The 20,560-nt window shown below is 45.7% G+C and overlaps 1 protein-coding gene across 2 annotated transcripts in view; it reads left to right on the top strand.

The window, feature by feature from the left end:
* The first annotated feature begins 4,544 nt into the window (after positions 1-4,544).
* ergic3 (ERGIC and golgi 3) overlaps positions 4,545-20,560 on the top strand; it is a 40,152-nt gene continuing 24,136 nt past the window's right edge. For both annotated transcript variants that reach the window (XM_059981087.1, XM_059981086.1), the window contains exons 1-7: positions 4,545-4,700; positions 4,826-4,896; positions 10,831-10,918; positions 11,401-11,520; positions 12,729-12,819; positions 17,013-17,178; positions 17,904-17,961. In XM_059981087.1, the coding sequence (XP_059837070.1) occupies positions 4,613-4,700; positions 4,826-4,896; positions 10,831-10,918; positions 11,401-11,520; positions 12,729-12,819; positions 17,013-17,178; positions 17,904-17,961 (682 nt within the window). In that variant the 5' untranslated portion in view covers positions 4,545-4,612. The remainder of the gene's footprint in view (positions 4,701-4,825; positions 4,897-10,830; positions 10,919-11,400; positions 11,521-12,728; positions 12,820-17,012; positions 17,179-17,903; positions 17,962-20,560) is intronic.

The following is a 20,560-nucleotide window of genomic DNA, read 5'->3' as shown; positions in this document are numbered from 1 at the left end:
TCATTTATTACACTTTCCCTCTAAACTTAAAAGCATGCCCTCTGGTATGTGAAAAGATTCTTAGAGTCTAATGTTTACAATATCAAGCGTTCAGCCTCTACAGTGTCTCAAACCACTGGACTGGAGATCCAGGAGGACAAGGGCAGCAGGTGCATCTGCATTGCAAAAGCTATCATCAGTCACCAACCTTTTTAAGCCCAACGTCCCCTCCCTCGGCCTTACTGAAAGGCAAGATCGACCTACTATATCATTTAGAGAAAAAACAGCTCAGATTGTACTTCCAACTTGGGGCCTTTTATTTGGGCTAATTGTATTTGAATTACATAAGATGCTTTTGTCAAACTTTCAAATTAATTCAACCTAGAAAACACTAACTAGCATATCAAACAGGTCATAGCAGCATCGAGCTCATCCAATAACACCTTGAATAAGTGGTGCTGAAGCGCTTTTGCTCGAATCAAGTTTATCAGTTTGACCACCAGTGTCATTACATGAGAAAAGTCCACAACCCTCCCAGCCAAGGCCTGCTGATGAATCACACAGTGATAATCCAGGAAGTCAGGAAAATCAGGGTCATTACGGCAAAGTGGTATAAAACCAACGTGCACATCGCGCATTGCTGGGGCCCCATCCATAGTAATTGCCACCAGTTTATGAATGGGGATGTCATTTTCACGGACATTTTTTTAAAACTCGTTGTAAATATCCTCACCTCTTGTTCTCTCTAAGTGCAAAAGAATGAGGAAGTCCTCCTTTGTTGTAAAATTCTGGAAAGCCACTCTGACAAATACAACAAGCTGAGTTGTTTCCATTACATCCAGGGATTCATCGAACTGTGTTGAAAAATACTCAGAGTGACAAGTACTTTAACACTTGTTGATCCACATCCTCTGAGCATCATGTTTGCTGGGCCTTCAACCCCGATTTCAGCTCCTCAACTTTCCTGGCACGGATTACGCTCTTTGGGGGGTAGGTGTCTTTAAATTTCTGGTGGTTGGTGTGATGCCGCTCCAGATTCCCTGTCGCGACGTTGGCTTGCTGAGGGGAACGGACCTACATTCCTCAGACTTGCCTGATGCTGGTAGCCGGAGATGGAGACGTCGAAAGCGATGTGCGAGGCAAGCGGGCAGGGGTCCGTGCCAGGCTAAAAGCAAACCCTAGCCGGCCGGCTCTCCCATCCATTCTGCTCTCCAATGTCCGCTCCCTGGACAATAAAATGGACTACGCCCGACTCCAACGTAATACTCGGCGGGAGTACAGAGTTTGCTCCGTGTTTGTCTTCAGAGACATGGCTCACTGATGGGATTTTGGACACTGCCATCCAGCTAGATGGGCTAGCTTTATTTTGTTCGGACAGAGATGCAGCTGTCTCCGGTAAGACATGTGGCGGTGGCTTGTGTGTCTATATCAACACGGAATGGTGTAAGAACTCCGTGCTGGTTTCCAGACACTGCTCATCATTAGTGGAGTTTGTGGCAGTTAGATGCAGACCATTTTATTTGCCACGGGAATTCACCTCTGTCCTTATATTTGGTGTCTACATTCCCCCCAGCGCTAATGCTAAGGAGGCGCTCTGTGAACTGTACGGGGCTATTAGCGAACTGCAGAACGCACACCCTGATGGTCTGTTTATTGTCGCCGGTGATTTTAACCATGCGAACCTTAAGTCAGTGCTCCCCAAATTCCATCAGTATGTGGACTTTGCATGGGGGGGGGGGGGGGGGAGAACGTGTTGAACCTGGTTTACACAAATATTCCTGACGCGTACTGGGCAGAGCCCCGCCCCCACCTCGGATACTCAGACCACATCTCTGCACCATACAAACCGCTCGTCAGGCGCTCCAGACCAGTTCAGAAGCAGGTGAAAACCTGATCAGCAGGAGCCATCTCTGCTCTTCAAGACTGCTTTGAGAACACTGACTGGCACATGTTCAGGGAGGCTGCAACCGATGGTGACTCTACCAACTTAGTGGAGTACACAGCATCAGTGACCAGCTACATCAGCAAGTGCATTGATGATGTTACTCTGTCCAAGACCATCACTATATATGCTAACCAGAAGCCATGGATGACTGCAGAGGTGCGTGCGCTGCTGAGGTCCCGCAACTCCGCCTTCAGAGCAGGCGACAAGGCAACTCTAACAACAGCAAGGCCCAAACTGTCCCGAGCCATCAGAGGGGCAAAGCGTGCACATGCCCAGCTAATCCACAGTTACTTCCAGGACAGCGGTGACACGCGGTGCATGTGGAAGGGCATTCAGGACATCGCCAATTACAAGACATCATCACCTGACTCTGCAGGTGATGCCTCCCATCCAAATGCACTGAATAACTTCTATGCCTGGTTTGAGGTGGAAAATGACATGGCGGTGAGGAAGTCCACCCCTGCTACAAATGACCAGGTGCTGTGTGTCTCCGTGGCCGACGTGAGGAGAACTCTGTGCAGAGTCAACCCACGGAAGGCTGCTGGACCAGACAACATCCCTGGTGGAGTGTTCAGAGGATGTGCAGACCAGCTAGCAGATGTTCTCATTGACATCTTCAACATCTCCCTGAGCAGCACCACCATTCCAACATGCTTCAAGGCCGCCACCATCGTCCCCGTGCCGACAAAGTCTTCAGTGTCCTGCCTAGATGACTACCGTCACGTTGCACTTACATCCATTATCATGAAGTGTTTCAAGAGGCTCGTCATGAGGCACATCAAGACCCAATTGCCCCCCTCACTGGACCCCCTGCAGTTTGCGTACTGTTCCAACCGCTCAACAGATGACGCCATTGCCACCACCCCCCACCTGGCCCTAACCCATTTGGACAAAAAAGACATACGTTCGGATGCTGTTCATAGATTTAAGTTCAGCATTCAACACAATCATCCCTCAGAAACTGACTGAAAAGCTGAGCCTACTGGGACTGAACACCTCCCTCTGCAACTGGATCCTAGACTTCCTGACCGGGAGACCTTAGTCAGTCCGGATCGGGAGCAGCATCTCCAACACCATCACACTGAGCACGGGGGGCTCCCCAGAGTTGTGTGCTCGGTCCACTGCTGTTCACTCTGCTGACCTACAACTGTGCTGCAACACACAGCTCAAACCATATAATCAAGTTCGTTGATGACACGACCGTGGTGGGTCTCATCAGCAAGAACGATGAGTCAGCTAACAGAGAGGAGGTGCAGCAGCTAACGGACTGGTGCAGAGCCAACAACCTGTCTCTTAATGTGGACAAAACAAAAGAGATGGTTGTTGACTTCAGGAGGGCATGGAACGACCACTCCCCGCTGAACATCGACAGCTCCTCAGTAGAGATCGTAAATAGCACCAAATTTCTTGGTGCTCACCTGATGGAGAATCTCACCTGGTCCCTCAACACCAGTTCCATAGCAAAGAAAGCCCAGCCTTAACCACTTGGCCACGCGCCAACGGTGGTATGTAAGGACAAGAGGAATTATCACTTCAGGTGGCAGGAAGATGGGGTGAGTGCAGGGAATGGAGGAGATACAAGCGAGGACAGCATCAATCGTGGAGGAAGGGAAGCCTCCTGGTGGAGGCAAAGGAACTGAGAAAGGGGAATAGCGTTTTTATAGGAGATATGGTGGGAAGAATTATAGTTGAAATAACCATGGAAATTTGTAGGTTTGTAAAGGATGTTGGTTGACGGTTTATCTCCAGAGGTGGAGAAAGGAGAGAGAGGTGTCAGAAATGGACCAAGTAAATTTATGAGCAGGGCGGAAGTTGATGAAATTGGAGAGCTCAGCATGGGTGTATGAAGCAGTATCAAAGCAGTCATCAATGTAGTGGAGGAGGAGTTGGGGAGCACTACCCGAGAAGACTTGGAATATGAACTGTTCTACATTGAAGAGGCAGACATTTCTCGGGCCCATAGAGTCTAGGGAAAGTAGGAAGAGCCAAAGGAATTGTTAGAGAGGACCAGTTCTGCCAGATGGAGGAGAATGGGGGGGGGGGGGGTTGGAATTAGTTGGTTGTTGTATTGAGAAAGAAGTGGAGAGCTTTAAGGCCTTCTTGACATGGGCTAGAGGTGTATGGGGACTGAACATGCATGGTGAAGATGAGGTAGTCAGAGCCAGGGAATTGAAAGCTGCTGAGGAGATCGAGAGCATGAGAGTCTGATGGACATCGGTAGGAAAGGACAATAGGGGAATAGAATAAGGATACAAATTCAATGGGACATCTGCAGGTAAAGACAATAGCCCTTCCGGGAAATCCATCCCTACCACAACCGGGGGTGCTCTTCACCAGAACGTTGTCGTTGGGTGGCGTTCCCACCAGTGATGGGCATGAAGGCTAGCCTCAACGGAGCATTGACCCATTGACCGCGGACGTCTGAATTCCCGACAGTCAGGCAGCGTCTGTGGAGACCGCACTGTAGTTCCTCAAATAAGATTCCGCCCTCTGGGTCAGAGCCCGCCCCTCTGAGCTTGGCCCCACCCACAAAACCACGCCCACCAAACCCACAGCTTTTACGTCACGCCAATCAGAAGGCACCGCCCACGGCCGGACGCGCGTGCGCACTGTCACCCCCCAATCAAGGAGGAGCTGCTGCCGGATGCGCTCTCTGTGCTTCCGGCGCGGCCCCATCCCGGCCCCGGGATGGAGGTGTTCAGTCGGCTTCGGCGTTTTGACGCCTACCCGAAAACGCTGGAGGATTTTCGCGTGAAAACCTGTGGGGGTGCCCTGGGTGAGGTGGTGGGGACTGGGTGCGGGCTGTGGGAGTGAGGGGGAATGGGAAGCAGAGGGAGGTAGGGGAGTGTAGTAGGAGGGATGTGTAATGGAGGCTGTGTCTAACCGTTCTCTCCTCTGCAGTCACTGTGATCAGCAGCCTGATCATGCTGCTTCTGTTTTTCTCTGAGCTTCAGTACTACCTGACAAAGGAGGTGAGCCCCGCATTTATTAATATGTAATAAAGTTTGTTTTTCGTGCAACAGACGAATAACGCGGTAGAGTTCGTGGAACATTCAGAAATCTGATGGCAGAGGGGAAGAAGCTGTTCTTAAAAGTGGTTGTTCCTTTTGATTTTGTATTCGTTTGAGTGCGGCATCTGCACCTGTCGAAGCTGCTCCCTCAAGCATTGTTCTATGGACTGCAAAGCACCCTTCAAAGTGGAGTCTGGGACTGGGTATTGATAGTGAATGATCAGCCAAGATCTCAGAATGGCGGTGCAGACTCGAGGGGCCGAATGGTCTACTTCTGCACCTATTGTCTTATTTGTTCAGCGGGTCAGGCAGCTTCTGTACAAAGCAAAGCAGTTAATATTTAAGGTCTGAGGCTCTCTGCCACAGAATCTCTGTGGCTGCAGCCTAACTTGCTGAATATTTTCAGCAATGTTGGTTGTTTCAGACTTCCAGAATCCAGAGTTTTCATGCTCTGCTTCTGTGTGACTGTATTGTGACCTGGTTGGAGAAAACTGCTCCCTTGGAGCCTGCTGTCTGCAGGTTTTGTCATTCCCACCTATAGATTTACATATGTTCATACAACACTACAGTGTTTTAAGGCATTTGATAAGGTTCCCCATGCAAGGCTCCTTCAGAAAGTAAGGAGGCATGGGATCCAAGGAGTCCTTGCTTTGTGGATCCAGAACTGGCTTCCCCACAGAAAGCAAAGGGTGGTTGTAAATGGTTCATATTCTGCATGGAGGTCGGTGACCAGTGGTGTTCCACAGGGATCTGTTTTGGGACTCCTTCTCTTCCGGATTTTTATAAATGACTTGGATGGGTTAGTAAATTTTCTGATGTCACAAAGGTTGGAGGTGTTACGGATAGTCTGGAGGGTTGTCAGAGGTTACAGCGGGACTTCGATAGGATGATGCAAAGCTGGGCTGAGAAGTGGCAGATGGAGCTCAACCCAGGAAAGTGTAAGTGGTTAATTTTGGTAAGTCAAATTTGAAGACAATATAATATTAATGGTAAGACTCCTGGCAGTGTGGAGGATCTGAGAGATCTAGGTGTCTGTGTCCATAGGACACTCAAAGCTGTTGCGCAGATTGACTGTGTTGTTAAAAAGGCGTATGTTGTGTTGACATTCATCAACTGTAGGTTTGAGTTCAAAAGCTGTGAGCTAATGTTACAGCTATATAAGACCTTAGTTAGACTCCACTTGGAGTACTGTGTTCAGTTCTGGTCACCTCGCTACAGGAAGGATGTGGATACTATAGAGAGTGCAGAGGAGATTTAAAACAATGTTGTCTGGATTGGAGAATGTACATTATGAGAATTGGTTGAGTGAACTTGGCCTTTTCTGCTTGGAGTGACAGGATGAGGTGATCTGATAGAGGTGTATAATATGATGAAGGGCTTTGATCATGTGGATAGTCAGAGGCTTTTTCCACAGAGTGATGGATGCATGGAATACACAGCTGGCGGTGGTGTTGGATGTGGATACAATAGGGTCTTTTAAGAGCCTCTTAAGTACATGGAGCTTAGAAAAACAGAGGGCTATGTGGTAGGGAGATTCTAGGCAGTTTCTAGAGTAGGTTACATGGTCAGCACAATATTGTGGGCCGAAGGGCCTGTAAAGTGCTGTAAATACCTATGTTCTGTGTTCTAATGCTAGAAGCAGATCATTTGGGTCATCTAGTCTGTGCCAAACTATTAATAGACAATTAGTGCAGAAGCAGACCATTCGGGCCTTCGAGCCTGCACCGCCATTCTGAGATCATGGCTGACCATCTACTATCAATACCCGGTTCCTGCCTTGTCCCCATATCCCTTGATTCCCCTATCCATAAGATACCTATCTAGCTCCAATCCAGGGAATTGGCCTCCACTGCCTTCCAGACCCCCACAACTCTCTGGGAGAAGAAGTTTTTCCTTAACTCTGTCCTAAATGACCTACCCCTTATTCTCAAGCCATGCCCTCTGGTACTGGACTCTCCCAGCATCTGGAACATATTTCCTGCCTCGATCTTGTCCAATCCCTTAATAATAACCATATAATAATCACAGCACAGAAACAGGCCATCTCGGCCCTCCTAGTCCGTGCCGAACTCTTAATCTCACCTAGTCCCACCTACCCGCACTCAGCCCATAACCCTCCACTCCTTTCCTGTCCAGATACCTATCCAATTTTACCTTAAATGACACAACTGAATTGGCCTCTACTACTTCTACAGGAAGCTCATTCCACACAGCTATCACTCTCTGAGTAAAGAAGTACCCCCTCGTGTTTCCCTTAAACTTCTGCCCCCTAACTCTCAAATCATGTCCTCTAGTTTGAATCTCCCCTACTCTCAATGGAAACAGCCTATTCACGTCAACTCTATCTATCCCTCCCAAAATTTTAAATTCCTCGATCAAATCCCCCCTCAACCTTCTACACTCCAATGAATAGAGACCTAACTTGTTCAACCTTTCTCTGTAACTTAAGTGCTGAAACCCAGGTAACATCCTAGTAAATCATCTCTGCACTCTCTCTAATTTATTGATATCTTTCCTATAATTCGGTGACCAGAACTGTACACAATATTCCAAATTTGGCCTTACCAATGCCTTGTACAATTTTAACATTACATCCCAACTTCTGTACTCAATGCTTTGATTTATAAAGGCCAGCATTCCAAAAGCCTTCACCACCCTATCTACATGAGACTCCACCTTCAGGGAACTATGCACTGTTATTCCTAGATCTCTCTGTTCCTCTGCATTCCTCAATGCCCTACCATTTACTCTGTATGTTCTATTTGGATTATTCCTGCCAAAATGTAGAACCTCAAACTTCTCAGCATTAAACTCCATCTGCCAATGTTCAGCCCATTCTTCTAACCGGCATAAATCTCCCTGCAAGCTTTGAAAACCCACCTCATTATCCACAACACCTCCTACCTTAGTATCATTGGCATACTTACTAATCCAATTTACCACCCCATCATCCAGATCATTTATGTATATTACAAACAACATTGGGCCCAAAACAGATCCCTGAGGCACCCCGCTAGTCACCGGCCTCCATCCCGATAAACAATTATCCACCACTACTCTCTGGCATCTCCCATCTAGCCACTGTTGAATCCATTTTATTACTCCAGCATTAATACCTAACGACTGAACCTTCTTAACTAATCTTCCATGTGGAACTTTGTCAAAGGCTTTGCTTAAGTCCATATAGACTACATCCACCGCCTTACCCTCGTCAACATTCCTCGTAATCTTATATGTTGCAATCAGATCCCCTCTCAATCTCCTTAATTCCAGCGTGTACAAGCCCAGTCTCTCTAACTTCTCTGCGTAAGACAGTTCGGACATCCCAGGAATTAACCTCGTGAATCTACGCTGCACTTCCTCTCTAGCCAGGATGTCCTTCTTTAACCCTGGAGACCAAAACTGTACACAATACTCCAGGTGTGGTCTCACCAGGACCCTGTACAAATGCAAAAGGATTCCCTTGCTCTTGTACTCAATTCCCTTTGTAATAAAGGCCAACATTCCATTAGCCTTCTTCACTGCCTGCTGCACTTGCTCATTCACCTTCAGTGACTGATGAACAAGGATTCCGAGATCTCTTTGTATTTCTCCCTTACCCAACTCTACTCTGTTCAGATAATAATCTGCCTTCCTGTTCTTACTCCCAAAGTGGATAACCTCACACTTATTCACATTAAACGTAATCTGCCAAGTATCGGCCCACTCACCCAGCCTATCCAAGTCACCCCGAATTCTCCTAATATCCTCATCACATGTCACACTGCCACCCAGCTTAGTATTATCAGCAAACTTGCTGATGTTATTCTTAATGCCTTCATCTAAATCGTTGATGTAAATCGTAAACAGCTGTGGTCCCAATACCGAGCCCTGTGACACCCCACTAGTCACCACCTGACAATCCGAGAAACACCCATTCACCGTTACCCTTTGCTTTCTATCTGCCAACCAGTTTTCTATCCATGTCAATATCTTCCCCCCCAATGCCATGAGCTCTGATTTTACCCACCAATCTCCTATGTGGGATCTTATCAACTGCCTTCTGAAAATCGAGGTACACTACATCCACTGGATCTCCCTTGTCTAACTTCCTGGTTACATCCTCGAAAAACTCCAATAGATTAGTCAAGCATGATTTGCCCTTGGTAAATCCATGCTGGCTCAGCCCAATCCTATCACTGCTGTCTAGATATGCCACTATTTCATCTTTAATAATGGACTCTAGCATCTTCGCCACTACTGATGTTAGGCTGACAGGACGATAGTTCTCTGTTTTCTCCCTCCCTCCTTTCTTAAAATGTGGGATAACATTAGCCATTCTCCAATCCTCAGGAACTGATCCTGAATCTAAGGAACATTGGAAAATGATTACCAATGCATCTGCAATTTCCAGGGCCACCTCCTTTAGCACTCTAGGATGCAGACCATCTGGACCTGGGGATTTGTCAGCCTTCAGTCCCATCAGTCTACTCATCACTGTTTCCTTCCTAATGTCAATCTGTTTCATTTCCTCTGTTACCCTATGTACTTGGCTCATCCATACATCTGGGAGTTTGCTTGTGTCTTCCCTAGTGAAGACAGATCTAAAGTACTTATTAAATTCTTCTGCCATTTCTCTGTTTCCCATAACATTAATTCATTCTTCAAGGGCCCAACATTGTTCTTAACTATCTTCTTTCTCTTCACATACCTAAAAAAGCTTTTGCTATCCTCCTTTATATTCCTGGCTAGCTTGTGTTTGTACCTTATTTTTTCTCCCTGTATTGCCTTTTTAGTTAAGTTCTGTTGTTCCTTAAACATTTCCCAATCATCTGTCCTCCCACTCACCTTAGCTCTGTCATTCTTCCTTTTTTTAATGCTGTGCAATCTCTGACTTCCTTTGTCAACCACTGTGGCCCCTTTTCCCCCCCTTTGAATCCTTCCTCCGGGGGATGAACTGATTTTGCACCTTGTGCATTGTTCCCAAGAATACCTGCCATTGCTGTTCCACTGTCTTTTCTGCTAGGATATCGGTCCAGTTAACTTTGGCCAGCTCCTCCCTCATGGCTCTATAGTCTCCCCTGTCCAACTGCAACACTGACACCTCCGATCTGCCCTTATCCTTCTCAAATTGCAGATAAAAACTTATCATATTATGATTGCAGATAAAGACATCATATTAATCTGCCCAGTCCCATCATCCTGACAACACACACCAGTCCTCATAGAGGGATCAGAAGGGGAGAGAGTGAGCAATTTCAAGTTCCTGGGTGTCAATATCTCTGAGGTCCCAACCTGGTCCCATCATATAGATGCAGCTACAAAGTAGGCAAGACAGCAGCTATATTTCATTCAGAGTTTGAGGAGATTTGGTTTGACAGCTAAAACACTGAAATGCTTCTACAGATGTACTGTGGAGTGCATTTTAACTGGCTGCATCACCGTCTGGTATGGGGGGGGGGGGGTAATACACAGGATCAAAGTAAGCTGCAGAGAGTTGTAAACTTAGTCAGCTCCATCATGGGCACTAGTCTCACCAAAACATCTGCAAGGAGTGATGCCTCAGAAAGGTGGTGTCTTCATTAAGGACTCCCGTCACCTAGGACATGCCCTCTTCTCATTGCTACCATCAGGGAGGAGGTACAGGAGCCTGAAAGCACGCACTCAACGATTCAGGAACAGCTGAATTTCACTCTGCCATTCAATTTCTGAATGGGTATTGAACCCACGAACATTACCTCATTATTTTTTGCACTACTTATATAAATGTATATACTTACTGTGATTCAGGTTTTTTTTCTATATTATCATGTGTTGCATTCTACTGCTGCCATAAAGTTAACAAATTTTGGTGTAGCTGGCATTCCCTTGTGGATGGGACTTGCTGAATGACAGATATTGTTTTTCCCTTTCCAGGTGCATCCTGAACTCTACGTCGACACATCACGAGGGGAAAAGCTGAGAATCAACATTGATACTGTTTTCCCACACATGCCCTGTGCCTGTGAGTAAAGATTCAAACATTTTGTCTGACATCCCTAGCCTCCTTTGGCTGCTGGTTAGATAAGCTTTCATTTCTCCTTTTCACCTGAACTGCCCCCAAGCGCTGGACTTTGGCCACGCACTGTGTGTGGCCGCTCTGTCATCTGGGTCTTGTTCCCCATGCCTTCTGTGGGCTTGGTTACTTCCCTAAAGTTCTGCTGGGAATCCACTGTTCTCTTCGCACATTCTCTGGCCTGGCAGATAATATTTTAGTTATTCAGAGATTCAGCATACCTTCAACCTCAAGGAGCCATGCTGCCCTGCAAGCTTAGCCTGGTTACAGAGCAATTACCATGGCCAATTAAACCACTGATACGTCTTTTGACTGGAAGGGGAAACTGGAGCACCCGGAGGAAACCCACACACTCATGGGAAGGACATACAAACGTCATGCCTTCAAATGGGGTACCTGCTGTTTATTATACTTTGTCTTTTCACTGTTAGATCTCAGTATCGATGCGATGGACGTGGCAGGGGAGCAGCAGCTCGATGTGGAGCACAACCTGTTCAAAAAGAGGCTGGACATGGTGGGCAATATCGTCACTTCTGAGGTGGAGAAACACGGTAGGGAGAGGCACTGGCGTAACCCAGTGCCTCATGACAGTTGGTTTATAAACTCAGTAGGGAGAGGCACTGGCATAACCCAGTGCCTGATGACAGTTGATTTATAAACTCGGTAGGGAGAGGTGCCAACGTGACCCAGTGTCCAAAGATAGTTGATTAATAAACTTGGTAGGGAGGGGTGCCGGCGTGACCCAGTGCCCTTGCCCTAAATTGTTAATCTGAATGTGACTTGGGCTTCTGACTAAAACTGAGGCATGAGCTGATTTGAGTTCTCAAATCCTTTATACTGAGGTACACGAGATGTAGACATAGGATGGCCCCCGGTCACTTCCTACCTCACCTTCCATGGCCATTCACTGAGGTGCAGCTGTCATCTGATTTCCCTCCATCTCTCAGTACCTCCTACTAGAGCCTATAACTTATAACTAGAGCCTAAATGTCACTCAGTGTTTGTTCTCACAACTCTGGGCTGGGATTCATAAACATGAGAGATTCTGCTGATGATCGAAATCTTGAGCAACATACACTAAATGCTGGAGGAACTCAGCAGGTCAGGCATCTTCTGTGAAGAGGAATAAGCAGTCAATGTTTCAGGCTAAGATTGCTTTAACAGGTCATTCTTGGCCCAAAATGTCAACTGTTTGTTCCTCTCCAAAGTGCCTGACCTGCAGAGTTCTTCCAGCGGATCATGTGTGTGTATTGCTGGGCAGCAATTTATTGGGGTTTCTGTTTGAGAATGACCTGTGAGATTCTATGGTTGAGGGGCTGGCATTCTCTCTAGTTTTACCGTTCCAGTGCTTCAGGTTTCATCTCATTAAATATGGTGGGCTGGCCTGGGGACTGGGGAGGTGATTTTATGATAAAACATATTTGCAGTGTAGTCCTTAGGTCCATGCTTCCTCCCCCACCCCACCCCAATGGAGTGTTTCAGATCTGTTACGCATTGCATTCCACCCCTTTGCTCATTCTGTCTCTCTCTCTCTGTCTCCCTTTTATTGGTTTCTGTTTAGGTTTATTTCTACCTATCTTTTTACATAATTTATCTTCTTTGGCACATTGTCAGTCTTTGTTTATGTATAGCTTTTCATAAATTCTGTTGTATTTCCTTATTCTCCTGAAAATGCCTGCAAGAAAAATGCACATCCATGCTCTGAAAGTAAACTTGACTTTGACCCTTGGCATTGAGCTCGTGGCCATGATTTTTTCAGAGCTGGGGAAGCAGGATGAGGTACTCAACACCACCAAGCTGGATCCAGGCCGCTGCGAGAGCTGTTACGGGGCAGAGTCTGAAGACATGAAGTGAGTGTCACACTCGAGGGGAGGGTGGGGGCAGTTACATCCGCTCATAGGGTCAGCTGTTCGATTCTGATCTTTTAATCCAAGGTTCTTTCAGAAGTTGGAAAAGAGGCACAAAACTTGTTGCTACACAATCATTTTATTAAACATTGACAGAACTGAGGAAATTGAAAAGAACTAAGATGGCACTGCTTGTGGTCAGCTGTTTTATATCCATAGATAGGTAACTTCCGTTCATATTTGTAGATGAGAGTTAACCAATTAGAAATCCGTTATTCAAATAAGAAATAGGAGCAGGAGTCGGCCATCTGGCCCATCAAGCCTGCTCTGCCATTCAATAAGATCATGGTTAATCTGGCCATGGACTCATCTTCATCTACCTGTCTTTCCCCATAACTCTTAATTGCCCTACTATGCAAAAATCTATCCAACCTTGTCTTAAATATATTTACTGAGGAAGCCTCCATTGCTTCATTGGGCAGAGGGTTCCACAGATTCAGCACCCTCTGGGAAAAGTAGTTACTCTTCATCTCCATCTTAAATCTACTCCCTGAATCTTGAGGCTACGTGCCCCAGTTCTAGTCTTTCTTACTAGTGGAAACAACTTTTCTGCCTCTACCTTATCTACCCCTTTCATGATGTTATATGTTTCTATAAGATTTCCTCTCATTCTTCCGAATTCCAGTAAGTATAGTCCCAGGTTAACCCCCTCATCTCTGGAATCAACCTGGTGAACCTCCTCTGCACTGCCTCCAAAGCCAGTATATCCTTCCTCCAGTAAGGAGACCAGAACTGCACACAATATCCAGGTGTGGTCTCACCAGTACCCTGTACAGTTGCAGCATAACCTCCCTGCTCTTAAATTCAATCCCTCGAGCAATGAAGACCAACATTCCATTTGCCTTCTTGACAGCCTGCTGCACCTGCAAACCAACCTTTTGTAATTCATACACAAGCTCTCCCAAGTCCCTCTGCACAGCAGCATGCTGCAATTTTTTTTCCATTTAAATAATAATCTGCTCTTTCATTTTTCCTTCCTAAGTGGATGACCTCGCATTGACTAACATTGTACTCCATCTGCCAGACCCTTGCCCACTCACTTAGCCTATCTATATCTCTCTGCAGACTCTCCGTATCTTCTGCACTGTTTGCTTTTCCACTCAATTTAGTATCATCAGCAAACCTAGTTACACATCACTTGGTCCCCTCTTCAAGATTGTTAATGTATATTGTGAGCAGTTGCAGGCCCAGCACTGAACCCTGCGGCACACCGCTCAACACTGATCGCCAACCAGAGTAACACCCATAAGTCCCAACTCTCTGCTTGCTATTGGTTAACCAATCCTCTGTCCATGCTAATACATCACCCCAACTCTATGCAGCATTATCTTATGGGTAAGTCTTTTGTGTGGCACCTTATTGAACGCCTGGAAATCCAAGTAAATAGCATCCATCTGTTCCCCTCTATCCACTGCACTCATTATATCCTCAAAGAACTCCAGTAAGTTTGTCAAACAGGACCTGCCTTTGTGAATCCATGTTGCGTCCGCCTGATGGATCCAGTTCTTTCCTACATAGAACGTAGAATAGTACAGCACATTACAGGCCCTTCAGCCACAATGTTGTGCCGACTCTCAAACACTGCCTCCTATATAATCCCCCCACCTTAAATTCTTTCCTGATGCCTCACTATTTCTTCTTTAATGATAGCTTCAAGCATTTATCCAACTACAGATGTCAAACTAACTGGCCTATTTGCCTACCTTTTGCCTACATCCTTTTTTGAACAGTGGTATGACATTCACCATCTTCCAATCACCAGGACTTGCCCAGGGTCCAGAATAATTTAGTAAGCTATCACCCAAGCCTTTCTATAACTTCTGCCATTTCTTTCAGTACCCTGGGATGTATTCCTTCAGGCCCACAAGTTTGCTCAGCAGCACCTCTTTAGTGATAGTTATTGTGTCAAGGTCCTCACCTTCCATAACATCTCTCTTTGGCATGTTAGACATGTTTTCCATTATGAAGACGGACACAAAATAGTCATTCAAAGCCTTGGCCATTTCCTCATACCCATATTAATTCCACCTTCTCATCATCCAAGGGACCTATGTTCACTTTAGCCACCCTTTTCTGCTTTATATAATTATAAAATATTTTACTGTCTGTATTTATATTTTGTGCTAGTTTATTTTCATAATCTATCTTCCCTTTATTGCTTGCTTTGTGGTTCTTTGCTTTTTAAAGTCTTCTCAATCTTTCAGTTTCCCAATATTCTGTGACTTTGTACACACGAGCTTTTAGTTTAATGCCTTCATTTATCTCCTGAGTTACCCATGGCTGGCTTTCCACACCCTTACTGTCCTTACTTTTAACTGGAATATACTTTTTGTGAGCACCATGGAAAATCTCTTTGAAATTCTGTTCCTCAACTATCCCACCATATAGCCTGTGTTCCCAGTCTACACTCGCCAAATCCTCCCTCATCCCATTGTTTAGACATAAATCACAGGTTTTAGATTGAACTATGGCACCTTCCATTTGTATGAGAAACTCAACCATACTGTGATCACTCTTTCCAAGAGGATCACTAATTGCAAGATCACTAATTTTACCTGCCTCATTGCACAGGACCAGATCTAAGACAGCACGTTCCTCTGGAGGCTCAGTAACATGCTGTAGCAAAGGAAGCTTTCAGAATCATACTTTGTATAATCATAGTGGGAACACACTGAACTTACCTATACATATTGTAACCACTAGGAAGTATACTAGCAGACAATTAATTGTTAACTTGCAAATAAAATGTCAATTAAACAGCCTATTCTACGAATTAAATAGTCAGATCCATCAGGTTACATGGCACTGGGAAGGAGTTATAGACAACCTCTGTCCGATCCTGTTACCTTCTGCCACTCCTGACCTTGATCAAGGACATTCAGACAGGTCTTATAGCCCACCACGTCTACACTGACCAGCAGCTCCCTATCTACACTAATACTATTCACCATCACTTGGTCCAGACCCCTCAGGTACTGGCTTAGACGGCAGTATTTGTAAGGGTGAGCAACTTGCTAAGGCTTGCTGATGGTAGGAGGATTGATGGGGGAGGTTGTTGTGAGGAGGGGGTAGTGAGTGGGCAGTTCTATGACAGAGAAGTGGAATGTGGGGAAATGTGAACTTATCCACAGTGCCGGAAACTTTAGAGAATAATATTGAAATAGTGAGAGGCAGCAGAACAGTTGCTGAGTGGAGAATTGGAGAACAATCTGCATGTAGAGATAACAAGCAGGCAGATGGAGTGTTGGTACAGTGTAAGAAGTTTGGGAATCTTTCTGTAGTGTGGGTGAGACTGAATGCTGTACAATTTGCTCTCATTGTTGAAGGGAGGAGGTGTTATAAAGCACTCGGTGAAGGTGCACTGGGATGAAGGAGTTTGAGAGTGGGAAGCGACCTCACTGAGGTTTAAGGTTCTGGCAGTGTGGAGGGTCTACAGAATGATGAGGGGCATAGACAGAATGAAATCAGAAGAATTATCTGTGGCCTAGAGTTGGCAACCAAGTTCACTACAGTGCTTAAAAGTGGCCCAACCAGAAGCTAAATAGTACATTGCAGGACCAGTGTTGTACCAAACTAATTAAAATAACTAAACTGGTCACTTCTAAGAACACAATGTCCATATCCCACCACTTTGCATTGACCATCCTCACCCCAGGTACATGCTGGAGCTGGCTACGGTTCTCTGGTCAGGGCAGGAACTATGTTCTCTGAGTTGGAGGTACTGAAGAACTTGCTGGTTGGCCCATAAGATTCCGATTCATTTATTTATCAAATGTACGTGGAAACACACAAAAATGTGTCATTTGTGTTACAACCAACACAATCTACCGGACACAAACCAACACATTACAGTGCCAACATAGCATGGCCACAATGCTCAGCAGAACAACACAGAACACAACAAGCAACAAAACAACAGCAAAACAAGTCCATTCCTCCCTCCCACACCAGGATAGGCCTCCATTTTTCAGTCTCCATGCTTCATCCATCGAGTTTCAACTTTTGGACTACACTGTGTACTGATTGGCATGTGAAGGGCAGTAGCATATTCTGATTGGCTGATTAACAGCTGCAGCATGTGCTGATTGGCTCCTGAACAGCTGTAGAGTGTGCTGATTGGCTCTTGGTCCGTGCAGGTGCTGTAACACGTGTGCTGATGTGCGGGAAGCATACAGACGGAAGGGCTGGGCATTCAAGAATGCAGACACAATCGAACAATGCATGAGGGAGGGGTTCACACAGAAGTTACAGGAGCAGAAGAATGAAGGCTGCCAGCTCTATGGATTTCTGGAGGTCAACAAGGTATGTGCATGGGTGCATGTCCCTCTTGGGGAACATGGTCTCAGAATAAAATGTAGGACTCCCAGAGCTGTAAATCTTCGGATGTCACAGCCCCTGAGTTGTGGGAGCTGAACATGTCGGAGGAACGACAGGGGAGTATGTTATTAAAGGAAGGTGGCAGAAAGTGCCCAAGGCCATGATCAGATGAGTGGTGTTGAACAGCTGGACAACAATTGTCCATTTACAGGCTGATGGGTTATTGTCTTTAGTAATGGATGTCTAAGTGGACCCATATCAGGCATTGCCCTGTAAATGGTGATGGCTTACTACATGCAGTTACTAGTAATAAAGAATGGGGGGGGTGCAGAATTGCAGTGCCTGGTTATTCAGTGGTTGGTGGATCTGCTGAGTGTGATCTGGGTCTAGTTAATCAATGGTTACTGGATTTGGGGTGTGGGTCTGTTTAATTGATGGTTACTGGATTTGATGATTGTGGTCTGGGCCTGGTTAATTAGTGGTTATTGGATCTGCTGATTGTTCCTGGTTAATTGTTATTGGATCTTGAGATTAGGGTGTGCACCTGATTAATTGGTGGTTGCCGGATCTGAAAATTGTGGTGTAGCTCTGGTTAATCATTGGTTAAGGGATCTGGTGACTTAGATGTAGCTGTGGTTAATTGTTGGTGACTGGAGGCATGGACTTGGTCTTTTGTTTTACATCTCTGTCTCCTTCCCTCTGTTGATCAGGTTGCTGGGAATTTCCATTTTGCTCCTGGGAAAAGCTTTCAGCAGTCTCATGTCCACGGTAAGTATGGGGAGGGGACATGTCGCATGTGTGAGCCACGTCATGGGATAAGTGATGGTGCCTGCAGTTAACATTTCTATAGCTCGTCCATGGCAGTGTTTTAATAGCAGAAAGGCTGGGCCGTGGTGTGGACAGGGGCCAGGAAGGATTGGAGCAGTTCCACCCCTCACCAAGCCGACATCATAATGCCAGCATTCAGGGGAGATAGGCCAGGGAGATGGTGAATGGTTTATAAACAAGTTGAGTTTGGAAGTGAAGGTGTCGGTAGATGGTGAGCCTGTATCCATCCAGAAGCGTGACTGTTAATTACCTCTGAGTCTGCTGCTGTTGAGTTATGTAGTTTCTTAAATTTACACTAATTTCTGTAGTTGGGCAAAAATTCCCTTGTAAAATAAGACCATGGGGCACTCACCTCATGAATAAAGGACTTGTTCCTGACACAACCATTTTGAAATGGCAAAGAAATACTTTGGTTTTTCAACACATCCATTTCAACCATGCAGCCACCTTAATTTACACAAATGCCCTGCTTAGAAGTGAAAGCAGCAGAAATTTTAACATCTTTATCAACTTAAACACATTCTCAGTAACAAAGTGATGAAGTTAATGTCTGTAGTGAAATGGCTAAATGAATTTGTAACTTAAGTAGTCAAGTATAGGTTCAAACCTTCCTGTTGTCAACATGTAAGCACATTAGGAGAAGGCTATTTCGCCCTTTGTGCTTGTTCTGTCATCATGTAAGATCTGATTTCCCTGCACCTCCCTTGATTCTCTGTTTCTAAAAATCTGCTGACCTTTGTTTTGAGTAAACTCACTGACTCTTGGGTGGAGAATTCTTAAGTTTTATTATCCTCTGGGAGATGAAATATCCTCGTATTCCAGATGGCTAACCCTGACCCGCCCTAAGGGAGCATTATTCCTGCGGTTACCTTGCCACGCTTTGTATGAATCTTGTTTCTGTGGAAGACCAGAGGGTACAGTCTCAGAATAGAAGTTTATCCCTTTAGAACAGAGATGAGGAGGAATTCTAAAGTCAGTGGAATACAGGCTTAGTCTGCTTTGAGGCATAGATAGGGTGGATGGACAGTACCTGTCTCCCAGGGCACCAATAGCAAACACCAGAGGGTATATGTACAAAATTAAGGGAGAGAAGTTTAGGGGAGACATCAGGGGTAAGTTATTTACACAGAGGGTTGTGAGTGCCTGGAATGATTTGCCAGGGATGGTGGTGGAGGCTAAAACATTAGGGGTATTTAATAGCCTCTTGGACAGGCACATGGATGAAAGAAAGATGGAGGGTGATGGGGTAGTGTGGGTTTAGTATTTTTTTTAAGGATTATGTGGGTCGGTACAACATGGAGGGCTGAAGGGCCTGTACTGTGCTGTAGTGTTCTATGATAACCTCCCCTGACAGAGGAATCGCTGCAAAACCAGGAGTCAGTCTGGTGAACTACTTGTCCCTGTGTGGGCATAAAGAGATTGTTTCCTATAGTTGGTGAGTCCAGGACCGGGGGCACAGCCTCAGAATGGAGGGACATCTATTTAGATCAGAGGTGAAGAAGCATTGCTTTAGTCAGAAGGTGGTGAATCTCTGGAATTCATTGCCAGAGACTGGTGTAGAGGCCAAATCATTGGCCTGTTTCTGCTCCTGTGCCTTATGGTCTTATGGTACAATATTGCAGTGCCATTCCCACAGAGTTCTGCATCATTTCAGTGAAACAGCTGCACTCTGGCAGTCAGATTGTACTTCCATTCAGTCCAGCAGACTGTATTCCTTTGTTTGTGGTACCTGCCTATTAATTCTCAGTGATTTGTGTACAAGGACCCTAGGTCCCTGTAAAGCACCCGGCACTTTGCAGTATTAAGCCTTGTAACTCTGAATTCTTGTTTGCCACAGCGAAATTTAAATCATCACAACTTTGTTTCAAAGTTCATTTTGGTGATTGTTTTATTACCCAAGCTGGAGTATAGATCAGTGTAACTGCGCAGGTGGGTGCTGAGCGCAGTACCGCTGTGCCCGGCCAGCACTGGTCACGTCTATCCTTGAGTTCAGTCAGAATGTGTGTGGTCTGATAAGTAAGCTTGCTGAGGATACAAAGACTGCTGGAGTTGTGGATGGTAAGGAAGGGTCTCTCACTTTAGGATGTGGTAGCACTAGGAACAGTGCGGAAGAGATTCACCAGGATACCTGGAATGAAGTGCTTTAGTTACAGAGAGAGATTGGGCAGTCTGAGATTTTAGAGTGACCTTATGGAGGTTTATAAAATTATGAGAGTGATACATAATCTGCTATTTTTCCCCCCAAGGGTAGAGGAGCCTAAACCGAGACAGCATCTATTTAAAGTGAGAGGGGAAAGATTTTCAAGAGGGTTTGGTCTTTGGAACAAGCTGCCAGAGGAAGTGGTAGAGTCAGGAACAATCACAGCACTTGGATAGGTACAGAGCAGCAGAGGCACATGGAATAGAGGCCAAACACAGGAATGTGGGATGAGAGTAGATACTTGGTCAGCATAGACGATTTGGGCCAAAGGGCCTGTTTTCATGCGTTCAAAAAAAATCTTTTGCTGCTTAAAGTGCCTTTCCAAGCAAGTTTTTAAAA

This window comes from Hypanus sabinus, chromosome 9 (assembly GCF_030144855.1).
Source record: "Hypanus sabinus isolate sHypSab1 chromosome 9, sHypSab1.hap1, whole genome shotgun sequence".
NCBI classification, from domain to species: domain Eukaryota; kingdom Metazoa; phylum Chordata; class Chondrichthyes; order Myliobatiformes; family Dasyatidae; genus Hypanus; species Hypanus sabinus.
Note: the sequence above shows the minus strand (reverse complement) of the source record. Positions and strands in the feature narration are given on the sequence as shown.